The sequence below is a fragment of the Pteropus medius genome, unplaced genomic scaffold, assembly GCF_902729225.1.
Source record: "Pteropus medius unplaced genomic scaffold, Ma_sr-lr_union100, whole genome shotgun sequence".
NCBI lineage: Eukaryota > Metazoa > Chordata > Mammalia > Chiroptera > Pteropodidae > Pteropus > Pteropus medius.
Window position 1 is genome coordinate 4794643 of NW_024344240.1, and position 27883 is coordinate 4822525.

General features: G+C 36.6%; 1 protein-coding gene and 1 pseudogene across 3 annotated transcripts; one reads left to right on the forward strand and one right to left on the reverse strand.

Moving 5' to 3' along the window:
* Positions 1 to 977: 977 nt before the first annotated feature.
* UBXN2B (UBX domain protein 2B) lies at positions 978 to 27572 on the reverse strand. 3 transcript variants are annotated; one of them, XM_039868887.1, is made up of 8 exons: positions 27434 to 27572; positions 22199 to 22302; positions 16321 to 16471; positions 14020 to 14103; positions 13093 to 13202; positions 10395 to 10532; positions 6027 to 6188; positions 978 to 5058 (listed from the first exon to the last, which is right to left on the reverse strand). In XM_039868887.1, exons 1-8 carry the CDS (start codon positions 27518 to 27520, stop codon positions 4896 to 4898), a joined length of 999 nt encoding a protein of 332 aa, XP_039724821.1. In that variant the 5' UTR covers positions 27521 to 27572; the 3' UTR covers positions 978 to 4895. The 3 variants fall into 3 exon arrangements, 2 of the variants coding, with proteins under 2 accessions (XP_039724821.1, XP_039724822.1); XR_005654100.1 differs by lacking the exon at positions 978 to 5058 and adding an exon at positions 12679 to 12769 and having other exon boundaries at positions 6136 to 6188; XM_039868888.1 differs by lacking the exons at positions 978 to 5058; positions 6027 to 6188; positions 10395 to 10532 and adding exons at positions 10565 to 10833; positions 12679 to 12769.
* Positions 14421 to 14539, forward strand: LOC120607611 (uncharacterized; annotated as a pseudogene).
* Positions 27573 to 27883: the final 311 nt, after the last annotated feature.

Genomic DNA, 27883 nt, shown 5'->3' on the forward strand with positions numbered 1-27883 from the left:
CCGGGGGGAGACCTCTTAGTCTTGATATTATCATGTATTTTATGTTATTCATACACGAAACACTCATTTGCATATAGTTATACTAAGTAAAAATGACTACTTCACTCCAGGAACTGTTAAATCTGACATTACTTTGCCAAATTTTTGAGGACGTACCTGGAAGCAAGATCTCAACAGACTGAGAGAACGCTCTGAGAACAGCAGTTCTGCAGTTTCTTTTATGCATTTAGAATCAAAGGAGAAAACCTAGGGAAGGCACAAGAAGCCTACTGGTGATAGATGGAGGAGGTGGGAGGAAGCAAAGTGGGGAAATCTCTAGGACCAGATAAAAAGCAAAACGGAGAAACGCTTCTTTTACACTGGTGGGTACAGGAGAGTTAATCCTGAACATTTACAGCAGAGATGGTATGCTGGGGAGCAAGGCAGTGAGGGCTTCTGTGGTCTCACGCTCTCATGGCCTTGTGCTCTGGTGCCTGCTGTTGTGCCCTCAGGGGTTTAGAAAATTACTGACACTTCAAAGGTCCTTTATCCTAGATGCAGGGCTCACTAAAGGTAAAAATTGACCTTTGCTAAGGAAGTGCTAGTTCCGACAGGTCTACCAGTTCAGAATTTGTGATTAGACCATCCTGTGTGGCTATTTTTGGTCACTGAGCTTGTCAGGTTTATTACATAGTCCCTTTATGTTCACAGAAAGATGAAGTAATCTGCCAGAGACCCCTCCCATCGCCCATGGGGAGGTAGGTTATCTAAACCTGAAAAAATCTTTGTTATGACTTGTCTTCCCTTTAAAAAGCTTTCCCTTTTTGAAGCCCTTTGCAGCTCATCTCTGCTTGCTAGATGAGATGCTGCCTGGTTTATGAACTGCTCAATAAAGTCAATGAGATCCTCAAATATTCTCCATTGGATTTTTTTGTATTACCGATCAGGACAAAAACAAGTTGTGATAAGGTTTTCAGAAATCCACTGTTAGGAAAAAGTTAAGAAAAATCTGCAACTTTATTTTGGTGGAATAAAAACAAAACAGTATTAGGAAATCGAGATAACATTGCTACAACTCAGTTATTTCTTTGCTCACCAAAAAAGGTACACCACAGGAAATTAAATCACAGGAAATGTTACTCATGCTTAAAATATTCTGTTAAGCCACTCAAATAAATCTGTAAATCAAGGACATTTTGAAAAGGATTTTCAATGAGTGCCAGTGAAAACATTTACTGGGAAGCAGACCCTTAAAACTTCTTGATTACATACATCATGCAAAACAACTGACCTCACACTTGGTTGTCTAACTGCTCACTGTGACAATTTTTTTTGAGGTGATTACGGATTTAAAAAATTACAGTGACTGCAGTAGTAACGTCAGAAAAATGACTCTAAGTGAAGAAAAATGTAGTTCGTGTGACAGTTTTGTTCATCCTTTCTGATGTTTAAATTTCTGTATTTTGGCAGACTTCTACACAAAAATGGCTCTCGTTTTGGATGTGCATCTACAGGCACGCCACCTAATCGATAAAAAGAAACTACAAAAGTCCAAATAATTTTACAGGGTTTAGTAAAACAGGGCATTGCCCTTTTATTTAAAACGTTCATTTGTTTCAGTAGATTATTTCTTTAGGAAGATGATTTTGCTCCTGTGAAAATGAAAATGTGGTATATCCCTGGTCTCTTTTTGAACTGAGATTGACTTTTTGAACTATTATTTTTATATTCTCCAAGTTGTTTTCAATCAGTAGAAAAGAACAGGGTTTCCCATTCTGAGGGGAAGACTTAGGAATAATCTTCATAGTCTACATTACGACACTAAAACGTTTTCTTTGCAGTAGTGGGATTGATCCTGTGGCAGTTCTGGTAGCGCTTCCAGTATTAAAACCCCTGCTATAGGTAGCCCACTGCCTCCAACCAGAGCCTCCAGAGGAAGGTAATTCCAAATCTCCTATTGGCACACTCAAGTCAATTGGCAGTGAGTAGGCACAGAAGAGTTTTCTAGATACCTGGAAATAGGCTGCAGTAAAAAATACCTATAGTGGCTTTTGGAACTGGGGTGCGTGGAGAGGCTGGAAGATTTTAGAAGCATGACAGAAAAAGCCGAGATTGCTTTGAATACTATTAGATGTATGGGTGTTAATGCTGGTGAGGGCTGGAAAAGGAGCAAGGTAGAAAAAACAATTGTCCTAGAGAATCTCCAAATTGTCTAAGCAGACTTAGCAGAAGTAAGGACATCAAAGGTGCTGCGAGGGCTCGGAAGGAAATGGGAGGGAAAGACGTTACAGCTGTGTAGTGGTCAAAAGCTTAGCCGAATTGTGCCCTGAAGTTATTTGGGAAGCAGAAGTCACAGCGGTAGACTTAAGATATTGGGCTACGGATTTCTAAGCAAAGCTGGAAGGTGCAGCCTGCTCCTTCTTAGTGAAATGGCAGGTGGGCGGGGGTAGGGGGAGCAGATAAATTGAGGGAGATTGCCCGTTAGGAAAGCCTGCTCTAAGGAAAGAGCTGAGGGTGCTGTTCAACCCTTTGCTAATACCTGAGAAAGATCAAAAAGGCCTGAGTGTTTAGTCACACAAATGGGACAGATTAAGGGTGTGACTTATAGATCCTCTCAGCCACCTCAGAAAAAGCCAAAAAATAGATGGGACTATCCAGGGGAAAACTGTGGAGGAGCCTCTGGTCTAATGGAGTGAATTCCTCTAACATACAAAGCAGATCCACAAGGTTTTTGAAAATGTAAGACATTGCCATCTTAAACTAAGAGAGAAAGAATGACATGAAAGATCATTGGGTCTCCCACAATTCCACAGGCAAGAAACACGCTGGCAGAACCATTCAGCTGCAGACGGGTGCTACCTTCCATGAAGGTCAGGACTAGGAGAGCGTCACAAGCACAGAGGACAGTGCTGTGAACCAGGCAACTCCCAGACTCCGAAACCTACTGGAGTGAGCCTGGCTGATCTAAATTGTTGGCACTTGAGATTCATTTTTTCATTTCATTTTCTATTTTTTTTTTTTTTAACAAGAATGTCTATAACTGTTATTCTATGCCTGTCTTATCTTCATATTTGGGAGCAAATAATAGGTTTTCTAGATTCACAGCTGCACAGATGGAGAGGAATTTTGTCCCAGGCATTATACCATATCCTATCATACCTGATTTAGATGATAAGATTTTGCATTTTAAGTTGATGCTGTAAAAGGTTGAGACTTCTGAGGCCCTTTGAATGGGGTGATTTTATTGGGGACAGATGTGGGCTTTTGAGGCAGGAGTAAACTATGATAGATAGAATGGTCCATCAAAATGCTCAAGATCTAATCCACAAACCTATGAATTTTGCAGATGTGATTAAGCATTCTGAGGTAAAAAGATTATCCTGGATTATTTAGGTAAACTAAATGTAATCAACCACAAGGGATCTTGTAAGAGAAAAGGAGGAAAATCAAAGTTAGTAGTAAAAGGTTAAGGGCAGAGGCAGGGATTGGAGGGAGACGGACTAAGGGAAGGGTTACCAGCAGCCTGCACAAGCCGAAGAGGCAAAGAACAGATTCACCCTGTGGCCTCCAGAAGGAACCAATGACATGTCACTTAATGGCAAAGGGACTTTAAAGATGTGGTTAAGGTTACTGTACACCTTAGGATGAGGAGATAATCCTGGATTACCTGGTGGACACAATCTAATCACATGAGTCCTTGAAAGCAGAGAATTTCTCCTGGCTGTTGTCACAGAGATGCGACAAGGGGCAGAGATATAACGTTGCTGGCTTTAAAGACTGAAACGGGGCCACAAGCCAAGGAATGCAGGTGGCCTCTAGAACCTGGAACGCAAGGAAATGCTTCTCGTGCAGTCTCCCAAAAGAAATGCAGCCCTGTTAACACCTTACGTTAAGCCCAGTGAGACCCATGTTGAACATTTAACCTATAGAGGATAATAAATCTGTGCTATTATAAGCCAGGGTTTGCAGTAATTTGTAATAGTAGCAACAGAAAACTAACCAGGAGTGGTGACCAAAGATGAAGTGGTGTGAGGGAAGAAGAAAAGCTTTTCTATCATTGCTGATGTAGCCTGCCTCATTCAGGACATACCTGGCTTCAGCAGAAATGCAAATATTTACGCTGGTCATTCTTTAGATCCAGTCTGCCTGACAGAATTTACATTCTTATATTTCTACACTCATTTTGTCCTGGAGTAGAATACCTTCTGGGTTGAATACTTAGAACGGAGTTTAGTCTATATAGCAGGCCCCCTAGAAAAATGTGTTGAATGAATAAATGAATGTGATCAAGGCAGGCTCTAGGAGAGATTGTAATTCTTCTATTTTAAAGTGCTGTTTACCACATCTTCTCAAGAACTGTTGACCCTTATGTCTCTGTTTCTAGTTTATGATGGTCACAGTTCTATAAAATACAAGGCTTGAACTATTTTTTGATACAGTAAAACAGCTAAATCAGTAAGTAAAAAGGATGCTTAATAAAATCAGAATACAGATACTTTTCAGTACGTATCACAGAAAAATTTTCAAAATATTTGATCGGAAAGTTTCTTAACGGCTCTTGATCAATGCAGCGTCAAGAAACTTTAGTGCAAATTTTACCAAATGCTTTTATCAAAATGAGGTTTGTTCATTTTCTCTGTCAACAATGTTGTTACATGAACACTGAGCATGTAACAAATGGATTTGCTTGGACATTTAAAAGCTATCGACAAAAGCCAGCCCTACAACTAAAAACTCAACCATTATTTATCTCAAGATCTATTCCTAGTCCAAAATCATCTAAAAGAAGGCTGGCGGACACACTAAAATGTATCCATATAAATAATAAAAATAATTTTTTATGCTGTTTTAAGTGTTTTCCTTATTCATATGGCACCTTTTCTTTCCTACATGCTACTGCATGAATAGGAGCAATATTATTTTAGCTGCTGGAGTAGCACGGTGTTAAGAATATCTGCTTCTTGTAGTGTCAGGCTTTCATCTGTTAGCTCTTTGTTTGGAAATGATGTCACAAGAATGAAGTCAAGAGCTGCAAATTCAGGGCGGGACTGCACAATAAAGTCCCGAACATCCAGGATCCTGAGAATAAGACAAAAATAATTTGTGACACAGAAGCTTTTTTGGCCATGTAAGCTTTTAGCTAAAATTAGATAAGAATTACACAATTCTCATCCTTAGTTAAATGTGCTGTAACTTTCTTTAATTTACACTATTTCAATAGATGGTTTTACCTGAGCTTTAAGATAAAATGTGAGGATTGACTTTGGAATGTATCTAATATCTTTTACTATAAAACACACAAACTTCAGATGAGTTATGCACAAAATAAATGTCAACCATGCTATTACACTGAAAATGCAAGTCCTACTTTTTTCAGAGTATAAAATATTTTAGCAGCACATGATCCAGAAAAAGGTACCTAGAATAGGCCTGTGTCAAAGTGAGTCTGAAACTACAAAAAGTCTTAAGAATAATTTTTAAAAATTACTTTCAAATATACATAGTAACTCAACTAAGATCATAAATGTATTCCTTAGAGGAATACAATAAACAAATTAAAATAATATCTTATTAAATGTCTATATATGAGTGAATGTTAAAATGATATGTAAAATGGTTTATTTGATGTGTTTGATAATAACACAAATAAACTTTACACTACAAATTTATATTAGATCTGCTATGTAGAAAGTTAATTCCAATTAGAACTACCATAAATTTTATATGAATAAAGACCAAATAAGGTTTTACTATATTAAATTAAATCTGATTCCACTTCACATGGCTGTAACAATAGTGCAAAACTGCACTATTTTCTTTATTTTTTGAGTGATATCTGGATTTGCATTTGTATCTGGACAGTTTATAGAGGATGTTTAAATACCAAGTATTTCACTTCTTACAACAGCTATTACCCTTTCAAAAGATTTTTCTTCTGTCAAAAACATACTGTAAATCTAAAGAATTTCATGTTCTTCATTACTAAGGTCACATATAGTTTTACACAGATAATTAACCAAGTGTGTAACAGCAAACTAGAAGCTTACCTGTGTGTACTATTGAATCTTTGTATCAAACGACTCCCATCTGCCAGCCTGATTTGAATTTTTGTTGTTGGCACTGAATCATCAATAAGAACAACTGCATTAAATATTGACTTATCCTCTTCTTCTGGGGAGGAAGGTGTACTGACAATTTCAGGTGTAAGGCTAAGAAAGAAGAATTAAAGAATTAGAACACAAATCTGAATAGATAAGACATATGACAAACTCAAGGCAGTGGAATAACCACTTAGACTCATACCTGATTCTCAAGTTATCTCCAGTATGGCTTCAGGACTAGCAAAAACTTCCTTTGAGTCTCCTATACTTCTTCAAACCTCTTTCATTATATTATAATTGTTCCGGACTCTAGGATTCCTTATTTAGATTATCCAATCTCTTCCAAAGTCTAACTTTGCATTCTTTATCCCTTTATCCGTCTTTATCCCTTTGAGATTTCATGAGACTGTTTAGCATAAGTCTTTAGTCAGAAATAGAAATGACTTTGAGTTAATGTTAAAGAATGACTAGGAGCACAGACAGACTTGGTTTCACATCCCAGCTATGTTAACTGAGTAAACTTAAGCAAATTAACCTCTTTGAATCCCAGTTCTATCATTTATAAAATAGGGGGAAATAAAATTATATTATGAAGGTGTGTTCTCTAGGCACGCCTCAGAGATACTGCAGGGTTGGGTCCAGATCACCACGATAAAGCAAACTCTGCAATACAGCAAGTCGCAATTGTTCTACCAGAGGGTCCTGCCTTTGATTTGTAAAAAATGTAACATACGTGAAGAGCAACAGAGCAAAGCGCAGTAACATGACGGACGCCTGCCCCGGTACGTCCCAGAACGCTGTTTCAAGTGCCAGCTATTTTTGCACATATCAGCATTAAATTAACTTAATGTAAAATATAAAATAATATTTTAAAGTTATGTTAACTTTAATATTTAGCTTTCAACTCACACCACTTTGCTGCTTAAAACCTCCTCATCATTCGAGTGATCAAACCACAGTGACATTTCTAATATACTGTATGTATGTTTCAAGTATTATGTTGAAAAGAAAATTTTAAGAAAGTAAAAGACGGAATCGATAAATGAGGTAGGCAAACTGGAGGAAAGGATGGATATAGGTTGTAAGCAGAGCAATTCCCTCGGACAGGAGGAGAAACATCTTCAGACTGAAAAGGAGGTAAGAATGATTTTAATAAACCTGGAGTCTGGGGGAATGTATTAAGAAAGCTAATTCTTATCAGGCTCTATTTTCTCAGGGAAGCTGAGAGCACATCCGCTGGGATGGGAGGGGTAGAACAGGAGGCTTAGGGAAAGCTGGGAACAGAGGGGATGTTCTCTGAGAATGGGAGAGGCGTGGCTTGCCTGCCCAGCACGGGCGTGCGACCACCCCGTGGCACGGAACTGCACAGAGTACGACAAATCCAGGGGCCGTACGGTAAGGCAAGGGACAGCAGAATTGCCGGGATAAGGAAATGAAGAAAAGGCAGGGAAGAAGGGGCCATCGGACTTTAGAAAAAAGAGCCCTCAAGGGTCCAGTGACCAAGACGAAGTCAAGCCGCAGGTATGGTGGCTGGAACAAGCAAGAGTAGCAAAGGGAATCAATCTTCCTGGATTAAAGGAGGACAAACAGTGACAGAAAGAGAGACGTACTTCGCATCATGATTTTCATCTTCATACACATAAGTTGAAAAGCCTACAGTGAATGCTTGTGAGCCCTGCCTATCAAAAATGATTCTGTAATTTTCTTAGGATTTTGCTCGTCTTGCATCTGCTCTAGCTCACTAAGCTAATTTTTATTAAATAGTATCATTTGTTCTAGCATTGTAACTTTGCAGTTTTACACCCATGACTTGCTTGCCCCTATTATATAAACTGAGGGTACTGGTTAATATTTTATTACATTTAGGTTTACCCCATAATTATTTGCATGTCACAAATAATTAGGTTAGTTTCTATCTATGCAAAGTTCTGTTTGCAATTAGACTGCCACAGCTATGGAAGACAATGGGATTATTTCCATTTCTGCTTTGTTTGCTTCTTTTTAATTATTTCTCTGTTTAGTAAATAGTTGTCTGGAACTCTTAGGAAATGTGCCATTTTAGAAAGTTACTTTCTGAATTGATAAATGTTAACCATTACAACTTTTATATTTCAATATATTTCTTAATGTCTTCTAAAGTGTTCTATGCAATTCTTTGCTTTCTTAGAATATATATTCGACTATTCAATATTTGGATTCATGTGCATCATACAGGCTCACAACACTAATCTCCAAGTGTAAATCTCCTACACATCAGAAGCTGAAAATTCTAAAGAGTACACTGCTCAGACTCCCTTGCAGCTAGAATTTTATTTGTTTCCACTCTTCTACTAAGCAAACAACTACATATGTACTGGAATCAAGCACTGGAAGTGGGAGCTGTACGGCTCTTCTGGTTACCAAGGTGCTGGGGGCACCCGATTATTCTTGAGCAGGTAGAATGGAATGTTCTAGTGTCTGGTCCCTAGCTTCAAGGGGACTGAGCAAAGTGATGGGGACACAGGAGGCGTTTTCTCTAGAAAGTTTCCTGTCGTATTTATCTAAGATGCTTGGTTTGCTATCTCTTTCAGAAATTTGTAATGTATCCAAGGCTATGCAAGAAACCCTTTACTATTTAGACTAGCAAGCAGATTTCATTTTCTACAAAGACCCTAAACAATGTGGCTAGAGAGTAACAGAGCATTATCACCCCTAATCTTTGTTATTCTCCTCTGTCATTTTTTTTGTCATTTCCTCTAGCTTTTTGCCTTAAAAAAAGGATAGCCTTTCTAAGATACTATTACCAGATAATATTCTTATTTTCATGAGCTGAAATGACTGATTATAAATAATCACTGGTTCTTCTCAGCTATCTTTCCTTTATGCTACCTTCTTCAACTTCTAGATTTACTGTACTTCTACTAACAAAAGGTGTGCATTCTAACATCAATTCTTGCTCATAAATTTAAATAATAGAATATGTACAAGGAAAAGAGATGACTGGGCGTTTTACCTGTGTTCTAATTAAAAATCATAATCTCAATAAATATTAAGTAAAAAAATGAGAAGTGCTAAAAATATTTTTAAAAAATATTTCTAGGGGGGTCATAGTTATAAAAACAAAAGGAGGGAAGAAACAGAATAATTCAGGAGAAGCCTGACCTGTGTCGGTAGCAAAGAGAGATGAGGAAGAATATTTCCGAGCAGACCTGTGACTGGGAATTGAAGGATTTGAGTCCTAAAAAAACCCCACGTCAACACATGTTCAAGTATTTCCTACATGTCCCAGAGATCGGTCTGTAAAAGCAGAAAAAGATACAGAAATGGAGACTCGAGAAAGTCAAATATAAAGAACCGATATTGAAGTCTTTCCTATACTGAGAAATGAGAGGGGAACAGAGAACCAGTGTACACAAGGCAATTGAAAAGAACTTAAAGGGAAGAAATCATACGAAAAGGAACAAAGCATGCACGAAAGGCTATACTGCAAATAGGGCCAATGCCGCAATTCCACAGGTCACCTGTAGTAATACGTGGACAAATAGAGGGTAACCGACATATTTTGCAAGATTCAGGAAGTCTCATGAGCCATGACTATTACAAAGGAATTCACTCATGCATTGCACCATCCGCACTGGATTCTAATTTGTGCTAAGCAAAGTCCTAGAGGTTCTTTGGAAATGTCTCAAAGACAATTTCCTCCTTGTCCTGCAACCAGAGGAGCTCGGGTTTGGTGTGTTTTCCATACGGGGCTTCCATAACTTGAAGAACAGGTTTGGCTGTTTAAGATATATTGAAAACAACCAACTTAACACGCACACTGCTCCTGCTGCAAGAACTTAACAATTACTTACGGCAGACAGGCATACCTAAAGCTATGATCTAAGACATCTATTGTTTTATCTGACCAATAACCCTTTATAATTTCTCCCTTTTGGACCCACGTACATAATCAGAAAGAAGCAGGATGGCATAATTGTAAAGTCACAGACTCTAGAGAGCCAGAGTACCTATTCTGAATCCCACATGCTAACCAGTTCCCAACTCAATCAATTTGGGCAAAATACTACAACTGCAAATGGAATAACAGTATCTACATGGAGAGTTGTTGTGAAGATTAAGTAAGTGGATTAATGTATGTGAGGTACTTAGGAAGTGGTTACTGATATCTAAGTATTAGCTACTAATATTATCACCAGCTTTGCATATCTAATTCTATCAGCAGTCTTTACAGTTTGTGTCTTAGGTTTTACTTTCTAGGTATTTTGCTATTTTATTCTCAAAGAAAAATCATGTTGAACAAAGACAAGTATTTTTCTCATTTTAGGAATTTACCTTCCAAGTTTTTGTCCTTCTCCACTAAAAGCCTTGAACCTCAATCTGGGTTTTATGTATTCTTGATCCTGATGATCCTCCATATCCAAGTTCACTTGGCCACCATGAACTAGTCGCTGAAGCTCCAGGGGAATCTCCCTTTTGAAAAGGGAAAAACGGTTTTAGTTAACTTAAAAAAAAATGAATCTACACTGTTGACTGTAATTGAGTTGTGAGCTACACTGGAAAACAGCAATTTCTGCTTGAATTATAATGTAAAATTTCTGTGATGATTGATTAGTCTCTGCAGATATTTCTTCCTTAAACTTACATCACATTATTCCTTAGTGATTCTCAACATAGGGTTTTGTTGTCATTAGTGATCTTGAAGCGCTTCTGACATCCAGAAAGCCAAATCGTAAGGCAGAGATTCATACCTTAAATTAGCACTAGAAAATTCCTATAAAGATGTAATAGTTAATGCAGATATTTATTATTAAACTTCCTGGAGGAAGTTTTCAAAATTGACAGGAGTGTTCTGGACTGTCATGTGATTCATGAGAGCTGCTGCTCAGGGTCAGGGAAGGGGACAGAGATGCTCTGCCATGGGAGAGCCATCTTGTACAATGAAGGGGTGTCTAGGGCTCCAGAGAAACCAGAGAAACACTGACTGCTATGCCCAAGTCACAGGATGACAACACTGTTCATAATGTCTGAGCCTAAAACTTAAGGCTTAGGGTCTGCTTACATATAAGCAAAAACTCAAAAACTATTTTTTTCTTTGTATTATATTAATATATTTTGAAATTTCCACCTTCCATATAAATGGAGGGAAGATGGCACCTTGTTTTGTCTGGAACTTTACCAAATCCCTGACTGCAATGCCACTTATAGTAATGAAGTTGCCAACTTCGTGTACCTCATTATTCTGTTTTTATACCTGTCACATTTACATGAGAAGTGCTAGACTGCATCCAAGTGAAAACTATCTGACTACTTCATTACATCTGGTGCAGTCGTACCCAGGTTATTTATAAACTGAATATATATAATCTTATGATAAAAAAACTTTCTTTTATTCCTTCAGTATTTTTAAGATAAAATTTATATCATTTTTTGGAAATAATATGCATATGTAAATTGTATCATCTATGAGTTCTTCTTTGAGGACAGTGAAGGTGGTGTTACAAAATACTTGGTAAAAAACAGGACAATGATCATACACAGTTAACAACCACTATCTGATATTAGTTATTTCTCTTAAAGAGTCTTTTCTAAAACTGTTCTTGATCATACTTTGTCCTAGATATGATATGGCTCAAATTAAAAAAAAAAAATTAGTATACATGGTTGTGTGAACAGGAGCCTACAAGGTTTATAAATTATTTTCACTTATATATTTTTTTTAATTTTAAAAAATTAATTAATTTTTTATGGTGACATTGGTTAACAAAATCCAGTAAGTTTCAGCTGTACACTTTAACAGTAAGGCATATATGTTTACACTGTGTGTTCACCTCCCATAGCTAGATTTCTTTCTGTCACCACATATTTGATCTCTTTTACCCTGTCTACCTCCCTCTTCCCCCAACCACCTTACCCTCTGGTAAACACTAGTCTATAGTCCATGTCCATGAGTCTCTATTTGTCCTGATATATGTTTTGATCTATTATACATTCATCATCAATATATTTTCTTCCACCATCTTGAAATAAGCATTAATTTCAACAGTAGTGTTTATCTTCGCTTAGCAGATGAATGTGTCCCCTACGCAGTCACTCCCAGCTCTTTCCCAGTGACGCTGCGGGTTTTCAAGTCCACAGCACTGTTAAACTATTATATATCCTTGTCTTTACCACTCACCATGTACCATCTCCCAAGACAGCTTCCCACCTTTCTCGATGACTTCAGCATACCATTTACAGCATTTCTTGCCTTTTTTGGGTATCGTGACATTTTCTTTGTTGAATTAAATTCAAAATTCATGCTAATAATTAGTGTTCTAAAATTTCTTTCCTTCAGTTTTTTCACTGCCTCAACGCTAATGCGTTTCATCTCCATTCCACTTCAGCCACTCTCCTTGGACATACTTCATCACTGGGAAAGCCCGACCTTCAGTTCCTGGATAGAATATAATCTCCTATTCTAGTCCTTTGACCCTATGAAATCTCCCAGTTCACCATGAATTGCTCATCGAAATAGCTCATCCTTTAGCAAGAAGAGCTAGTGAGTTAGGATGTTCTTTAAACGGGTCAGAGTACTATGTATCTGGTTTACTTTCATAAATTATAACTTCAAACTAACCTTTTGAAATCTTCTGCCAGCAGTAATGCCACTTTAAAAGATTTCTAATATAAGTTGCTCAATTTCAGGCATACATGCAATGAGAGTCACCCTGTCAACAGTAAGCAGGACAGTGGCTTAGTGGATGGGCAGCTACATGCTAATCGATTCACTGATTTATTATATTAAAATATTTCTTCTCAGAGTTGGGAAAAGAGACCAAATGTCTATAGATTCCCCCACCCACCACAAAAGAGAACTAGTGACTTACAGATAGCAACGTGTCCTTTATATACTTAAAAATACCCTTCACCCCTCCCCCCAGGAACCATTTATATAATATAATTCTTAAAAACCAGTAGTGCACTACTGAATGGCAGTCTGTTAAAAAGTCCCGCCTTAAGTAACGAATAGAATACAAATAATCCAGCTTACCCTCTCTTAACAGACTCCAGAAATTGAGCATTTGTTGGGTCACTGTAAGGTCTCAATTCTCCATCATCTAAGCTGAAACCATTGCTCCACAATTTAAGCAAAATCTGAACCTTTTGAGCATAGAAAAAAAAGATAAAGAAATACAAACATCCATCTGCATCAAATCATTTTAGGTTTCAAACGTGATTATCACAACATATTAAACCATTTACTTAATTTAAAACATGGAGTTATTCACAGTATTCATTATTAATAGTTAAAATAAAGGTATAAATGAAACCATGTGTGTTTGCCAAGCAGATTTGTATTTAGCTTTACAAATGGACAATGGCTAAAATACCAAAGGTCCCACAGCTGGACCGTGGCCTCGAAGGACAGTTATTTCTAATTCAGTGAGAAGACGAAAGCAACGAGAGCATCCAGCTGCCGCTCCACACCCACCCTTCTCCTTCATCTGGACCTTCTCTGCTACAGAGCTTACATATTCCTTCCAAGGGGCAGGACAGGATTTCCGGTACCCTCCAAGGATAAACTGCACATGTTTAAAATGAAGTTGTAACTCCAAAATTTCAAAAGGCAACAGAAACAGAGAATGACTTCAGGTGTTTCTATGTTTACAATTCAGTTCATTCTATATTATGACAGTACATCATTTATAATAATCATTATAATATATATATAAGCTCATTTTTACAGTGAATCATACATTCTATTAACAAATAGTTACGTATCTCTAAGTGCAAGGTACAACTGGGATGCAAAATATAAAATCTGATACTGAAAACTTACACATTAGTCCTTTTAATCCATGTTATAGTAATAAAACAAAAAGATTATACTTATTGATTATAATTTTTTAACTTTAAAACAAACAGTATTAACTAGAGGCAAATATCTGTAATTTTTCATTCTAATTACTATACCTACATCTTGCAGCTGATTTTCTCCATAAATGTATTCAGATCGCTTACAAAAGGAATTACCCAATCTGTATCCTCCACCTGTAAATGACTAAAATACATAGCAAGTGAGCTAAAAATTCATAAGGCTTATTAAGCAAAATGTCACAATAATGTGTGATATATATTTTAAAACTAGGTCAATTGTAAATAGCCAAACTGGTTTGTACTTTCCAGGAAAATGCTATATTAAAATGAGTTTTATGTGACAGAGAAGTGTACTCAAGTAAGAATTATGTTTCTTCCCATAAAAACATTAGTAACTCAGGATCTGAAATAATTTAGGCCAATCTTAAACAAAGAAATATATTTATATACCAAAATATATATTTTCAAGTATAAACAGATTTTAATAAGCTACCACAATTTGTCTATGGCCATGCTACCCTGAACAAGCCTGATCTCATCTGATCTTGGAAGCTAAGCAGGGTCAGGCCTGGTTAGTACTTGGATGGGAGACCACCTAGGAAGATCAGGTGCTGTAGGCATAAAAAAATTTAAAAAATAAAAAATAAGGGATTATAAACTGACAAGGTCCTTGCAATCTGTGAGTTCAACCAAGGGTTGCCTCGCTTAAAAAAAATAAAGAAATAAAAATAAAAATAAATAAAATGCTACCGCTATTTTATGACAAGTCTTATAATGAAAATTATAATGTATAAATCGTATTTCACAAAGTAAATAAGAGATTCATAGAGTAAAGGAAAAATTTTATAAATGAGTATAAATTACCTTGAAGAAAAGCTCTATATTTTATAAGCTGTTTTATTCAACCGTAACAAATCAACTATGATTGTACTTTTAATTTTGCTATATTAATCACAAGGTCTTCTATTTTTCAGGTAGGATATAGCATATAAGTTTAAAAACCCCATTCCTTCTAATCACAATTTATATCATAAACAAGCCTTTAATTATCACATTGCTTTCTTTTCTTAGACTAAATTATACCAATTCCACATTTTTCTTATAGAATTGGAGAACCTGAAGAACCAAAATCACTTTAGATTCACTGAAAAAGAATTAGAAGCTATTGGTGAGTAATGAAAAGTAAAATTTATGGCTCTCAGCAGCGGATGTCTGCCACAATGACCACAAAGGCTGTTTCGAAAGACAGGTGGCTGAGCACACCTGACACCTACCTGTAACACCTCTGGCTACGTGGTAGTTTAGAAAACCTCCCCAAATGATTTGATAAAGGAATTCAGCTTGAGAAATGTCAATTATGGGACTATATGACAATTATACACGAAAATATGTTTGAAGTTTTCTTTAAGTATACCCATACTATGTCAGCTGATATAGTTATAAAAGCTGCATAAAAGTTTTGTAGAAATTGAAAAAGGTACAAAAATAATCAAATGAAAAAAGGAGAGCCTTTTCAGCAACTGACGGTAGAGCAGCTGGACCTCTATAATTAGAAATATAAACCTCGACATAAACTTTATCTAAAATTAACTCAAAATGCATCATAGGTTTAGATGTAAAATGTAAAATTATGAAACTTTTGTAGATAACATAGAGAAAATCTTTGGGACCTAAGGTTAGGTGAGTTCTTAGACAAGACACTGAAAGTATAAAAAAAAAAAATGGACTTTATCAAAATTTAAACTTTTGCTCTATGAAAAACCCTGGTAAGAGACTAAAAAGACAAGCTACAGTCTAAGAAGAAATATTTACAAACCATGGACCTGACGAAGAACCCATATTAAAATATATAAAGAACTTTCACTTTTGTTTATAACAAAACAATCTATTTGAAAATAGGCAAAAATCATGAGGAGACATTTTACTGAAGAGGATAATAAAAATAATAGCAAAAAAGCACATGAAAAGATGTTCAACAATACAGGCCATTAGAAAAATACAAATAACATCACTAGCTATTAGGGAAATGGGGGAAACTGGGTGAAAGGTACACCGCACCCCTCTGTATACTTTTTGCAAATTCTCTTGAGTCTATAATTATTTCAAAATAAAAAGGTAAGTAGAGAAGTTGCATAGAAATGTAAGAAACTGCCTCGACTTTCAGTCATTAATAGAAAGATTATAATGTTATGAAAATGAATAAAATATTTTAAACAAAAATATACAGTTAGATGTCTAACCAATGTACTGTATACTTGAAACTAATTTAAATTAAAAAAAAGTTCCTGGGCAAAAAGAAAAAAAATATTTATATATATAGTTAGAAAAGGAATAATATAAAAAACTACAGAGAAGATCAAATATATAAATAGCATATTTAGTTTTAAAATTGAGCATTTACCTTAGATTTGTCATCACCTGAAGCTCTTGTGGCTTCATTCAGAGGGACAGCCCCATGTTCCCTTGCCTCTTTGAAAAGTTCATTCACAATTTTCCCAGTTGAAGGTCGAACTATATGTAATCCACTGTATTCACGTTCCCTTGAGCAGAACCTTTAAACATCATAGTTCATGAATAAAAACTTATAATACAGACATAAACTACTTTAAAGTAAAACCCACAGCTTTAGGAAATAAGTTTTATTTAAAAAATAATTTTTTAAATGCCTTCTGTGGATGAAGGAATTAAATAGTGAATAGTTCATATAGTTTCTCATGGAGTTTGCGGAAATTCTTGTAGTAAGTTCAGCATCTGGGCTGAGAACTGACTCGTTTCTTCCTCTCTCACCCTCTGCAGTTGCTTATTAAATGCATCTCTTTCACAACTTAAGCGCTTTTGGTGTGTGTTGGGGGTTAGGGATGGGGTCGAGGGCAGTGGGGGAGAAGCAGTGCTGACAACCAGAGGCTAAGTTCTCTTCTGAGGAATCCACACTCAGCAGGCACCTAGTTAGTGAAGAGGCTTCTAATTTAGTGTGAACATCTAAATCTGGACCACAGGGCTACACAGAACAGGTCTACTCCTCAGGGATTTTTGGACTGAAAAATTATAACCCCTGTGTTTAAGGTAAATAATTTAGACTATAAATGTTTCAGTGTATTACATATGTAGTAACTGATTTCTACTCTGACTCCAACTTCAAAATGATCCTCAGAAACATAAAAATTACCGTTACATAAAATTAGTATCTTATTTTATCTTTTAAGATTTTTTTCAATCAAGACTAACAAGAGGACATACAAGCATTAAAATATCAACATGGAGCCTTCCAGTGTAAGATGACAATCAGAGCAAGTGTTTACCCATACCCTCTAATTCAGTTTTAAATTTGCACTGAACTGATTCGTAAAACAAAACAAAGGGGGCAAATTACATCAGCATTGGAGACTAAAAAGAGAGGTCACCTTCAACACTCTCTCCAAAATTAGTAAATGCAAAACTGAACAGAAAGAGGAAAAGGCAGACCAGCTCTCAATTCACTGTAACTGAAAGAAAAATCCACCTGGAGAACAAGTGGCTACCAGGAAGCAGAACCCCCTAACACAAGTGTGGGGAGCCGCAGCCAGAACCGCTGCAGAATGTCAGGGGTTAAAAACCAGTTGTACTTAAGGAGGATGTTGAACCTTCCTTGACCTGTTCGAGAAGACAGAAACAAGGATGTTTTATCTTGAATTCTCTGTAAGCTTGCAACTGTTCACATAGCAATCACTGCAAATTCTTTGCTACAGCTTAGCAGAGAGTTCTGAGTTGTGAGAACTTCATTGTTTTGCAGGATAAGTAATTTGGCTGACCTTGGGTCTTGACTGCTGTTTTCTCATTGCGATGCTATAAGAAGTGTGTTGTAAATAAACTTGGGGACACAGTCCGGAATCTGTGCTCCCTCCTGCACTTCTGTCTGTCTTCTTTCTTTTCCTCAGTCCCCGCTCCCCCTCTCAGGTACCCTGAATTACTTTATCGGCTGGCTCGGAACAGCTGAGGCGGGGTGGAAGTGGATGTGGGGCGGCCTCCACCCTCAAGTGCTCTGGGGCAGTACACTGGGGCCTGAGTCTCCTTAGAACAGGAGCCAATGGAAGAAGCCTTCCCGCCAAGCTTATACTCAGAGCCCGCGCAGCAGGCAAGGCTGAACGCTGCTGGTTCTTAAGTGTTAGTGGTAGAAGGAGCTCGACAGCAGATGATTGTAAGTACATAGGCGAAGGAAAGAAGGGAAAGGGAAAGGAAATGAGAAAGGAGGGGCGGGGAATCAAAGAAAAGAGAAAAAGAAAAGAAAGAAAAAAAAAAAGCTTCCCATTGTAGCTGTCTTTTGTTATAGCTTTTTTGTTCCCTGTCCCATGTCTCTAATCTGGCAAAATATAACTATATAGTTCCTTTCAATCTCAGTCTTGGTGAGAAAAGACCTTGGTGGGAAACCAGACATAGGAAAAGATTTACTAGCTTCTTTAAAGTTATGCTTTTTATTACCCGTTTATGAAATCTTTGCCTACTTCTAGGTCATGAAGAAACTATATTTTCTTCTAGAAATTTTACTGTTTTCCCTTTATATTTAGATCTACAATCCATCCATTTCTCTTCTTTCATGATTAAGCATGCCTATATCTTTGACTCTTATCCTCTTCAAACTCATCTGATCATCAAAATATTTCTCAGCTCCTCTGAATAACAAACTCCCCTATACAGACGACTCTCATATGTTTTTAGCATCCTCTTACTTACTCTCCAGTGCTGAATTTAAAAGCCCTACTTGAATCAAGTTCATCTCTCTAAAACTAAACTTATCTTCCCATTAAAAATCACATTTTTTTCCTGTATCCCCGAATAAGAACCTTTAAGATTTCTCTTTCCCGTTCACTTACTCCCTATAACTCCTGTCACCTAGTTTCTATAATAAATTTTTGAAAGGCTCCCAGGTCGACTTCACCCTTTCTCCTCCACTGGTGCCACCCTAATCTGAAAGTTTACATTCCTTAGATTCCACCGCTGTTTTCTTCTTCCTTTCTTTGTCCCCTTATCCTGGTCTCCCCATTACAGTTCATTTTATATTGTACTGCCAGTCCTATTTTCCTAAAAGTATATGATAATAACAGCTAATATTACAAAGAGAAAATAATGTGCCCATTTAATTCTCAAAACAATAGTACTATACCCATTTTACAGATAAAAGTGAAGCTTAGAGAATTTCAAAAACTTGTCCAATGGCAAAACCTTATTAGAACACAGAAGAAATATATATAACCAAGGGGTGCCTATCTCTAGAATCAAAACTTTTATTGTATTTTAGTTATCACAAAATTTCCATTAGAAAAACATATACTGGCTTTCCGCTGCCTTCTATACAAGTGCAATTCTCCTGGCTTTCGAGGCTCCACAATGAGCCTGTGTCCAGGATTGGCACATTTGTGCGGTCCAGTGCCAAAAGAGAATGTGTCTCCTTGTTCAAAATTTATTAAGAATTTTAAGACAATAACAACAAAGCATGAGGCCCTTCTAAGCATGGCATCTGTGACTGCACTGGTCACATGTCCACGAAGCACGCCCTGGCAGTACTCCACCTATCTGACCTTATTTGGACAGTCTATTAAAGTTCTGCTGATCCTTTTCTAATGCCTCATTATTTTTATTATTTTTCCTCTGTGCCCATTTGTTCCTAGAATTCTGTCTCTTGTCTTCTATGCTCATCTACATCGTAATAATCTTTTAAGGCCCAACTAAGTACCAACATTGTGCTAGACATCTTACACATTTTATCTCGTTTAATTCTTAAAACACCATTATCTAATGACTTGTAGAGGATATCTTTTTAAGTTCTCACATTTTTGAACAAGGATATTCAAGTTTTTTAAAAGCTCTATTTGTGATATATAACTTTTTGTAGATGAATATGTTAAAGCAGGTGTCAGGCTATATTCTGAAAGTTTTTCTATAGATTCTATTCTTCCTTTTGTAAATAAAAAGAGATGATTTTATGTCTAGCGTTTCAGAGAGTGGAAATATATTAGCTTAAAAGACAATGAGCAGATAAATGTTTTGATACCTAATACTGTCCAAGAAGGTAGACCATGGACATAAGCACCGTTTTCTGTACCAGACAAAGCATTAGACATGTAATGAAACTGGGTAAATGTCAATACTGAATCTGAAACCAAAAGAACTGTATACTTTGAATTAGAAAATATCATACTCGGCAAAAAAAAAAAATTGCAATAATTTGTTTCACATTGTATTTTAAACAGATTAAACAAAGCTTAAGTCTCAACAAGTATCATTTACAGCAGCTCCTCCTTTTGCATACGTAAATAACTGTAGAGATCGAATCTGAGGCACAATGTCCTTAAAAATTGCCTTATCAAATTACAACTACTAACGGCAACATGGTTTCAGATAACATAAAAGAGAAAAAAAACTATTCATTAAAATACCTGAATACTTATACTTGAATAGCAAGAAAAATATTAATATACTAATCTTATTATAAGAAGTCAAATTAGTCAAATATTTTGATTTGTTATACCATGAACAAATTAAGTCATTTAAAATAGGCTCAAAATGGGGAAACAACAGCCAAATAGTTAATGAGTAAACCTTTGGTATATAAATATTTTAAGTATTTTCAAAACTTTGGAGAATGTATAAATTAAAGAAGCAGTAATATATTAGATATTATACATACATATGTATGTATACACATATATGTGAAATAAAATTAATTGAAAGAATAGGATATTCAAACAGCGTCAAGATACCAACCTACAGATTACAAAGGAAAATCTGCACCTTACAGTGGAGTGATGTGGTGGTCAGCACCTTAAGCAAGTGAACATGTCACCAACAGTGAGAAAACCTGCAATTATGTGGCTCCTGATGTGACATAGTATAGAGCAGACAACATCGATTACTAGTACTCAGCAAATGTGTTTAACAGGAATCTAATCATGAGGAAACAATGACCTTGAATGTGGGATATCTGACAATACATCTGGCCTTGACTCTTCAAAAAAGTCACTGTAATACATTTTAGATTATACAGATGAGCAAAAACCAAGCTTAACAAAAAGGTGGGGCAAATGCTCTGGATTCAGATTCAAAACAGGCACAATCAAAAAGGAATGCATGGCCCTTGGCTAGATCTTAAATCCAAAAAAGGCTCTAAGAGATACCTAACTATAGATAGTTATGCAAAATGATTTTATAAAATTTTCATTTTCTATGGTGTGACGTGTTATCAAAGTTAAAAAGGCATGTGTGCTTCTTATTCGGAGCTACACACTGAAGTACGTGGGGGCGACATGTTAATGATGACTGTGATTTACATTCAAGCAGTTGAGTAAAAGAGAGCGCTTGCATGGATGTGATGCTGACGCATGTTAACTGCTGGTGAACACAGCTGAAGCACATACAGCACATATTCACTGTACTAATCTTTTTCGGATTATTTACAGGTTTGAAAATTTGTAAAATAAAAATTTGGGGAAAAAATTATAAATATTTTTTCTTCTCTTTCAGGTCCAGAAAGATATGTCATTTTTATCTCTCCACGGAAAAAAAAAAAAAAAAAGGATGTCGAGTAGTGACAAGCAGGGAAAAAAAAACAAAACATAATTTCCAGTGAAGTTTTCAGCTTTTGGTAAATAACAGACTTTCTAAGAATGAGATATAATGGGAAAATTCAAGTTTCTCCCCAGTAATGATATCTGCAGTACTAAAAAATACGTTAATGAAAAATATTCCTAGAAACAAGAAAACTCATAATATGCCTGGCTCTCATCTCTTAAATCTTCACGGTTGGTTCTTTTTATAGTTCCAGGATTTTAATGATAGGAAATACTGTCTAGAGGTCACTTATGAGATAGGTCACCATCCAGCGGAAGCAAAAACAGATTCCTGAAATTACAGTCTTAAATGACAGATAAAAGACACACAGGTGCTCCATGGACAGGTGTTAAGAAACACACAAACCCTTAAAAATGATTGACAAAATTGTGTATAAATGCTGTTTTAGAGGGAGAGGGGCTGTAGCTTTCATTCAAGAAGGAACTATTGTGCTGAGGAAAAGCACTGCTCAGTATATAATTCTATGAAGTCTACCAAAATATTAGGTGTTTAAAATAATGTTTTCATTAGTTTCTCCTAGCTTTTTGGCTATTATGGTTTTAGGAATAGTACCTAAATAATATTAAGAAATTGTAGATTTTTTAAAAATTTCCAAGGCCATTTAAAATAATTTGGTATTAGTGAACTAAAAATGGATATAATTTTCAAAAACAAGATGAAAACAAGACAAAACTTACCTTTGAGGTGGTGTTCGCGGGCTTTTAAAGACCGTGACGTCAGGTCTATCAGGTTTAGAAGATTTGCATTTCACTTCATCTTCGTATAATTCTGCCAAGGCCAACTGTAAAATAACAGGTTTGTTATAGTATAATGTAACATTAGAAATAAACTCTTCTACAAAACTAGAAATTATGAGTAGAACGTTAACTTGTAAATGCATAGTAAAGGTTTCTAATGAAAAGCGGAGACTGCTGTTTCAGATGACTCTCTTCCAAAATAAAACCGCTGCATCTCTCATTTTTATAAAACTAAGCAAAATGTCACATATATAAAGTTACAATGATTATTTTCAAATAACTGTTCAAGTTTCAAAAACTGCATTTGGTAACAGATCATTTCCAAAGCTGAACTCACAATTCTACAATTCTTTTAAAAATACTTGAAGATGTTTCACACTGTCAACTTGCTCTCATTGGATCTCAAAAATTATTTCATTTAGCTGTTCAAGTTTTCGAAATCCAAACACATAAAACAATCTCAAAATTATTCTATTTAAAAGTCTACCAGATATGTACATTTCATAAAGTTTAGGAAAATGGGACATTGAAAAAGACAATGAATTATATATATGGTTTGTATAACTTTTAGAAAGCAATACTATCAAATCATGCTTTATAGATATATAGCCAGGAATCTTCGAAAGGAAATAAAGCATGGTTCTTGAAACTGGAATTTTAAGAAGTTATCCAAACAATTCAGTTTAGTTTAAGTTATTTTGTTCCAACTTTTGATATTTCTGGACAACTCAAAAACTTTCCTTAATGCCCTTTGTGGCTATTCAATTAAAAATGGCATGGCCATAATCTTTAAAAAAATCTTTTGGGGAAAAAAACAAAAACAAAACAAACAAACAAAAAACTCAGGTAAAGTATTCCTTCTAGAAAAACAATAAATCTTAAAACTACCTCCAGGGCTTCTTTCTTAAGAAGGAAAAGAAGAGAGTATTGAGGCAACATAAATTCTCTGAAGATTCTATCAGTCGACTTTTAAAATATACACAAAGGAAAACAAAACAAGTTTTTTATCCTCACCCCATCCCCATACACATCAACTTTCATATTTCTAACAGCAATTTTGCTAGACATCCTAATTATAAAACTGCTTTGTAACCTAAAAGAATGGAATTAAATCCTAACTTAGGCTTTATTGTGTGATGCTGGGCAAATTTTTTAACTTCTCTGAGCCTTAGTTCCCTCATTTTTAAATGTCTTTAAAAAAATTACCTTAGAGGGATGTTTTACAGAATACATAATATATGTGAAACATAAGACAATTGTTCAATTACTAGAAAATATTATTAAGAAATGTTTAATAATGATTATATCAGTGTTTCATTTTCCTCAAGATTTTTTTTCTTCCTGCAGTGTTATCTATATATCTCCTATGGCCTTTTCCTACTCTACCCATCAAAACAAGCAAACAAATAAACAATGGAGAGGGAGGGGGAGGGAGGAGGAAGGGAGGGAGAAAGGAGGAGGAGGGAGGGGAAGGGAAGAGAGTGAGGGAGGGAGGGAGGCAGGTAGGCAGACAGATACCCCCGACCTACAACTTGGGCCCATAGTTTTGAGAAATTTTACCTCCCTGAAATCTCTTCAAAACATTATTCCTTTATAGAGTGCCTCCTGAGTTGATTATATTATCCTGGATCTATGAACTACTTTTATGCTATTCCTTTTCCCATCAATAGAAATGTTTGTATTTTAAAGGTCCATTTCAGCCATCTTTCCAAACCTTTCCTAATTTTCTTAACTAAATGATATTTGTTCTAAATCCTCGTAGCACGTGCTATCCTATTATTGATGTTTATACTGAACATTATATTGTCATCACTTATGTACTTTTCTTACTATTTTATACCCACCTGCTATAATTTAGGTTTCTCCATTTTTTTCTAACATAGTACTTAATAGGCACCCAACAAATTCAAGCTGAATTATGTAGACAACAACACATAATAAAGAGATATAGATAAAACTTGTTAGGCTTTTGCTTTAAGGTTTGAATAAACCCTGTAATTCAAATAATTTTTTTTCTGTGAAATAAAGCAAACGATGCTTTTGAATCCATGGAATGTTGAATATATAACTAAAAAAATAGGAATATGGAGAAAATTATATTAGAACAAGGAGTCCGCCTAGCTGAAGGGTCGTAGTTATTAATGGTACATCACTAACTTAGAGGAAAAGAAATGATATTTAGAAGGAATTAATGCCAGGAGTCATGATGTCCCTGTAGCATCACATGGCATAAGTTCATCAGTAAATATTATAAAGAAATTTAATTTATATGACATAGCATATGATGTCACATCAGCAGAAGAAATAATTATTTAAACTGATCAAAATAAATTGAAATACTGGTCAAAACCAATAGAACAACAACAAAATCTCAGTTAAACAAGAGATAAAAATATGTGCATTATGAAGTAATGATGCGTTGTGAGTTATTAGGACAGGACAGAGTGTTCCACAAGTGAAATAATTAGGTTACAAAGATATTTCAGTTACACAAAGAGACTAAAGTATGTAAGCACCAATAATCTTTTCTCTAGAATCTGAAAGGTGAAGAATATGAAAAGAAACCCGAAGGCAGGATAACTGAGAATGAGAAAATCAAGTATATAACAAAAGATTAAAAGTACTGGAGTTCTCAGTCTTAGCGTGACAACGGCCCGAAGTTATAATACAGATTTTTTTATATAGAATAACAGTATTAGCATCACCTGGGACCTCCAGATGATTAATCCCCACCCCAGACCTAATGAAACAGAAACTCTGGGGTTGGGCCCCGCAATCTGTGCTTTAACAAGCCTTCCGCTAAGAACCAATGATATAGGATACTGATGTCCAACAAGACTAGGACGCTTGTGGCAACTGTAACACAGTATCAGACTGTCTCACTCTTTTCTCACTCATAAAACTCCCCCTTTGTCCCACCCAAAACCTAATCCTAACCCTAATAAGTACCAAGTTTACCCTAATTCCCCCCAACCCCAATCTCCATGAAAACACAGAATTAAGAAATCCTTTTTCTTTTGATCTTATTCTGGAAGAAACTGGGACAGAAGCATACATAAGGTGATTAAATACCTTAACCTACTGTTAAACCCACGTGTATGGATGGACTGAGGGCACCAGAAGAGACAAAGGTCTCTGAAAATGTTTGGAAATGTAATGAATACTGAAGTTTTTAGGATTAGTCTTGTTACCAACAAACCTACTCAAACTTTCCCACAGAACGTTCCCCACTTTGGGGGGTGAAAGGAGCACATCACTCTTTCCTCTATAATATCATGATACTCAGCAAGCTGTCAGGAAAGTAACGAGTACCTACTGAAAACTGCACTAACTGGGTAACTCTTAAAATAAGCTTGGCTAGATTAAACGACAACAAAATAATCCAAAATAATATCCAAGAAACCAGTCAGGAAGAACATTATTCGATTCTTTAGCCTTTCATACATACTCTATTTCTTCATACGTCATCACTTGTTTCAGGTTTCTTTGCAAGTTCTTCACATTCTTATTAAATTCTAAAGGAAAGATTATCAATATTTAGTGTATTTGATATACCAACTCACATTCATAAAAAAATCAGTTACTTACCTACCAACCTACCTACCAGAAAGTAGATAAAATAAAAATATCCCTATCTTCTAAGTGGAAACAAAGGCATTCTCACAATTAGTGACATCTACCATAATATCTCTAATTGTTAATCATATATTAATCCACTGGATTGTCAGTACATTTGCCAAGCATCAGGTGATCATTAGCCAAGCTGTTCTCACCGTCCATATAAAAAGAAATGGATTTAAGTTAGAGAAAGGATATTAAGTTAGTTTTAACCTTAATGGCATTAGAATGGATTAACCAGAGAAAGTTACAGTATTTTTCTCCTTTAAGGGAAAAGGAACCAAATGTTTACCTAGCAAGTGCTGGGCCAAGATAATATGGGAGTTGTGATAGGTGCTTTACAGACGTTATTTCATCCTTGACACTGCTAACTACATCATCCCTAGTTTATAAAGACGCTGAGGATGAGAGACGTTAAGACATTTCTCTTATATTCATACAACTACTATGTGGCAGGGCCAAGATGCGAATCAAAGTTGGCCTGACAAGAAACTCCTATTTTTTTCCTAACATCCTATGTTGCCCGTTAGTGATGGTGGTCTGCGACAGAAAAGATGAGGTAGATGATAGCTTCCTAGTCCTTGATTCTCTTTAGTACTAATGAATTGACCTACGGGCATTGGAACTATTCTATATTGAGCGCATCCTCAAAAGGTAAGAAATGCCTTTTACACTTCTATCCCATTCAACAGTGTCCAGTACCAACTGTGGATTTGATGTTTATCTCTGTAGTCCCCAAAGCGGGCAGTACGACAAGTGGCAGGTGGTCATTAATATACGCTCAGAAAAGTAGGATGAAGGTGTGACTATAAGTAAAACTTTTCCACCAAGGCTTGTGGACTCAGCATCATTTATTTTCAACTATAGCTCCATACAGATGTTTACTTGTTGAATTTTATCAATGACATTATGAGACAGAAAAAAAAAGCCTAAAATGAGTAAAGTAATCTGAAGAATCTGATAAAGCAAAATTGAGCGCACTCCTGTGTAGCTAGCTACCCAATGTCGGTGCCTATAACATAAAGTTTTACTTCCCTGTTTCTTATGTGTAATGCTTTATAGAGACTAGCTTTTACAACTAGGCTGTGCAGACGAAGGATGGACTATTTTAGTTCTCCTCTTTAAAAGGGAAAAGCTACCTTATAAAAAGGAATCATTTATATATATATAAGAAATCATGACAGCAACAGCATCGAAGACAAGAGCAAACAAGCACACCTGTTACCACTCTTTAAGTGATCGCTGATTTCCCACAGCTACAGTAAAGCCCTCTTCCGCAGCCAAGTCTGAAGGAAGCATCAATCGGCGAACCATTCAAATGACCCCACAAAATGCCATTCTAAATGAACAGATGCTTCTTAAATTAAATATGGGGCGTAGGGGAAACGGGCAGTTGTTCCTACGAACACCACCGCACGCTGCGCCGCCCTGGGGAGCCTGGCGGCGCGGGAATCCCATTTCTGCCCCCAGGTCGGGTCTGGGGAAGGCTCTGCCGAGCCCAGGGTGGGCCATTCCCGCACCCGCCGCCGCGTCCCCGCCCTCGGCCGCCCGCCGCACCTGCAAGTCCCGCGCGCTCGGGGGCCTCGGCACCGAAGACCTCCTGTCCTGCTCGCCCGGATCGGCGGCGCCGCCGCCTTCCGCCATCTTTCACCCCGGGCGCTCACTGGCGCCGCTGCCGACGCGCCTCCCGCGACTTCCGGAGCCGGTTGCCTGGCAACCGCGCGTGGGCGGTACCCCCTTCTTCCAGCATCAGCCCACCTATCCTGTCCCATTTTTCCTTAAAGGAAATTGGCTCAGAATTTCTCTGCAGAGAATCCTCTGCGTGAACTTCTGCTGCACGCCCGAAGGTGCCATAGGCCGCCCTAGGGGGCAGCAGAGACTTGCAAGTTCTTTTAACTCGGTAAGGGAAATGTCTTCTGCATGTTTATCTGATCAAAATTGTAACCTTACTTTTTCAGTTTTGGTCAAATTCTCCTCTTCCCGAGGACTGGGTGGTATGTCGCCGCC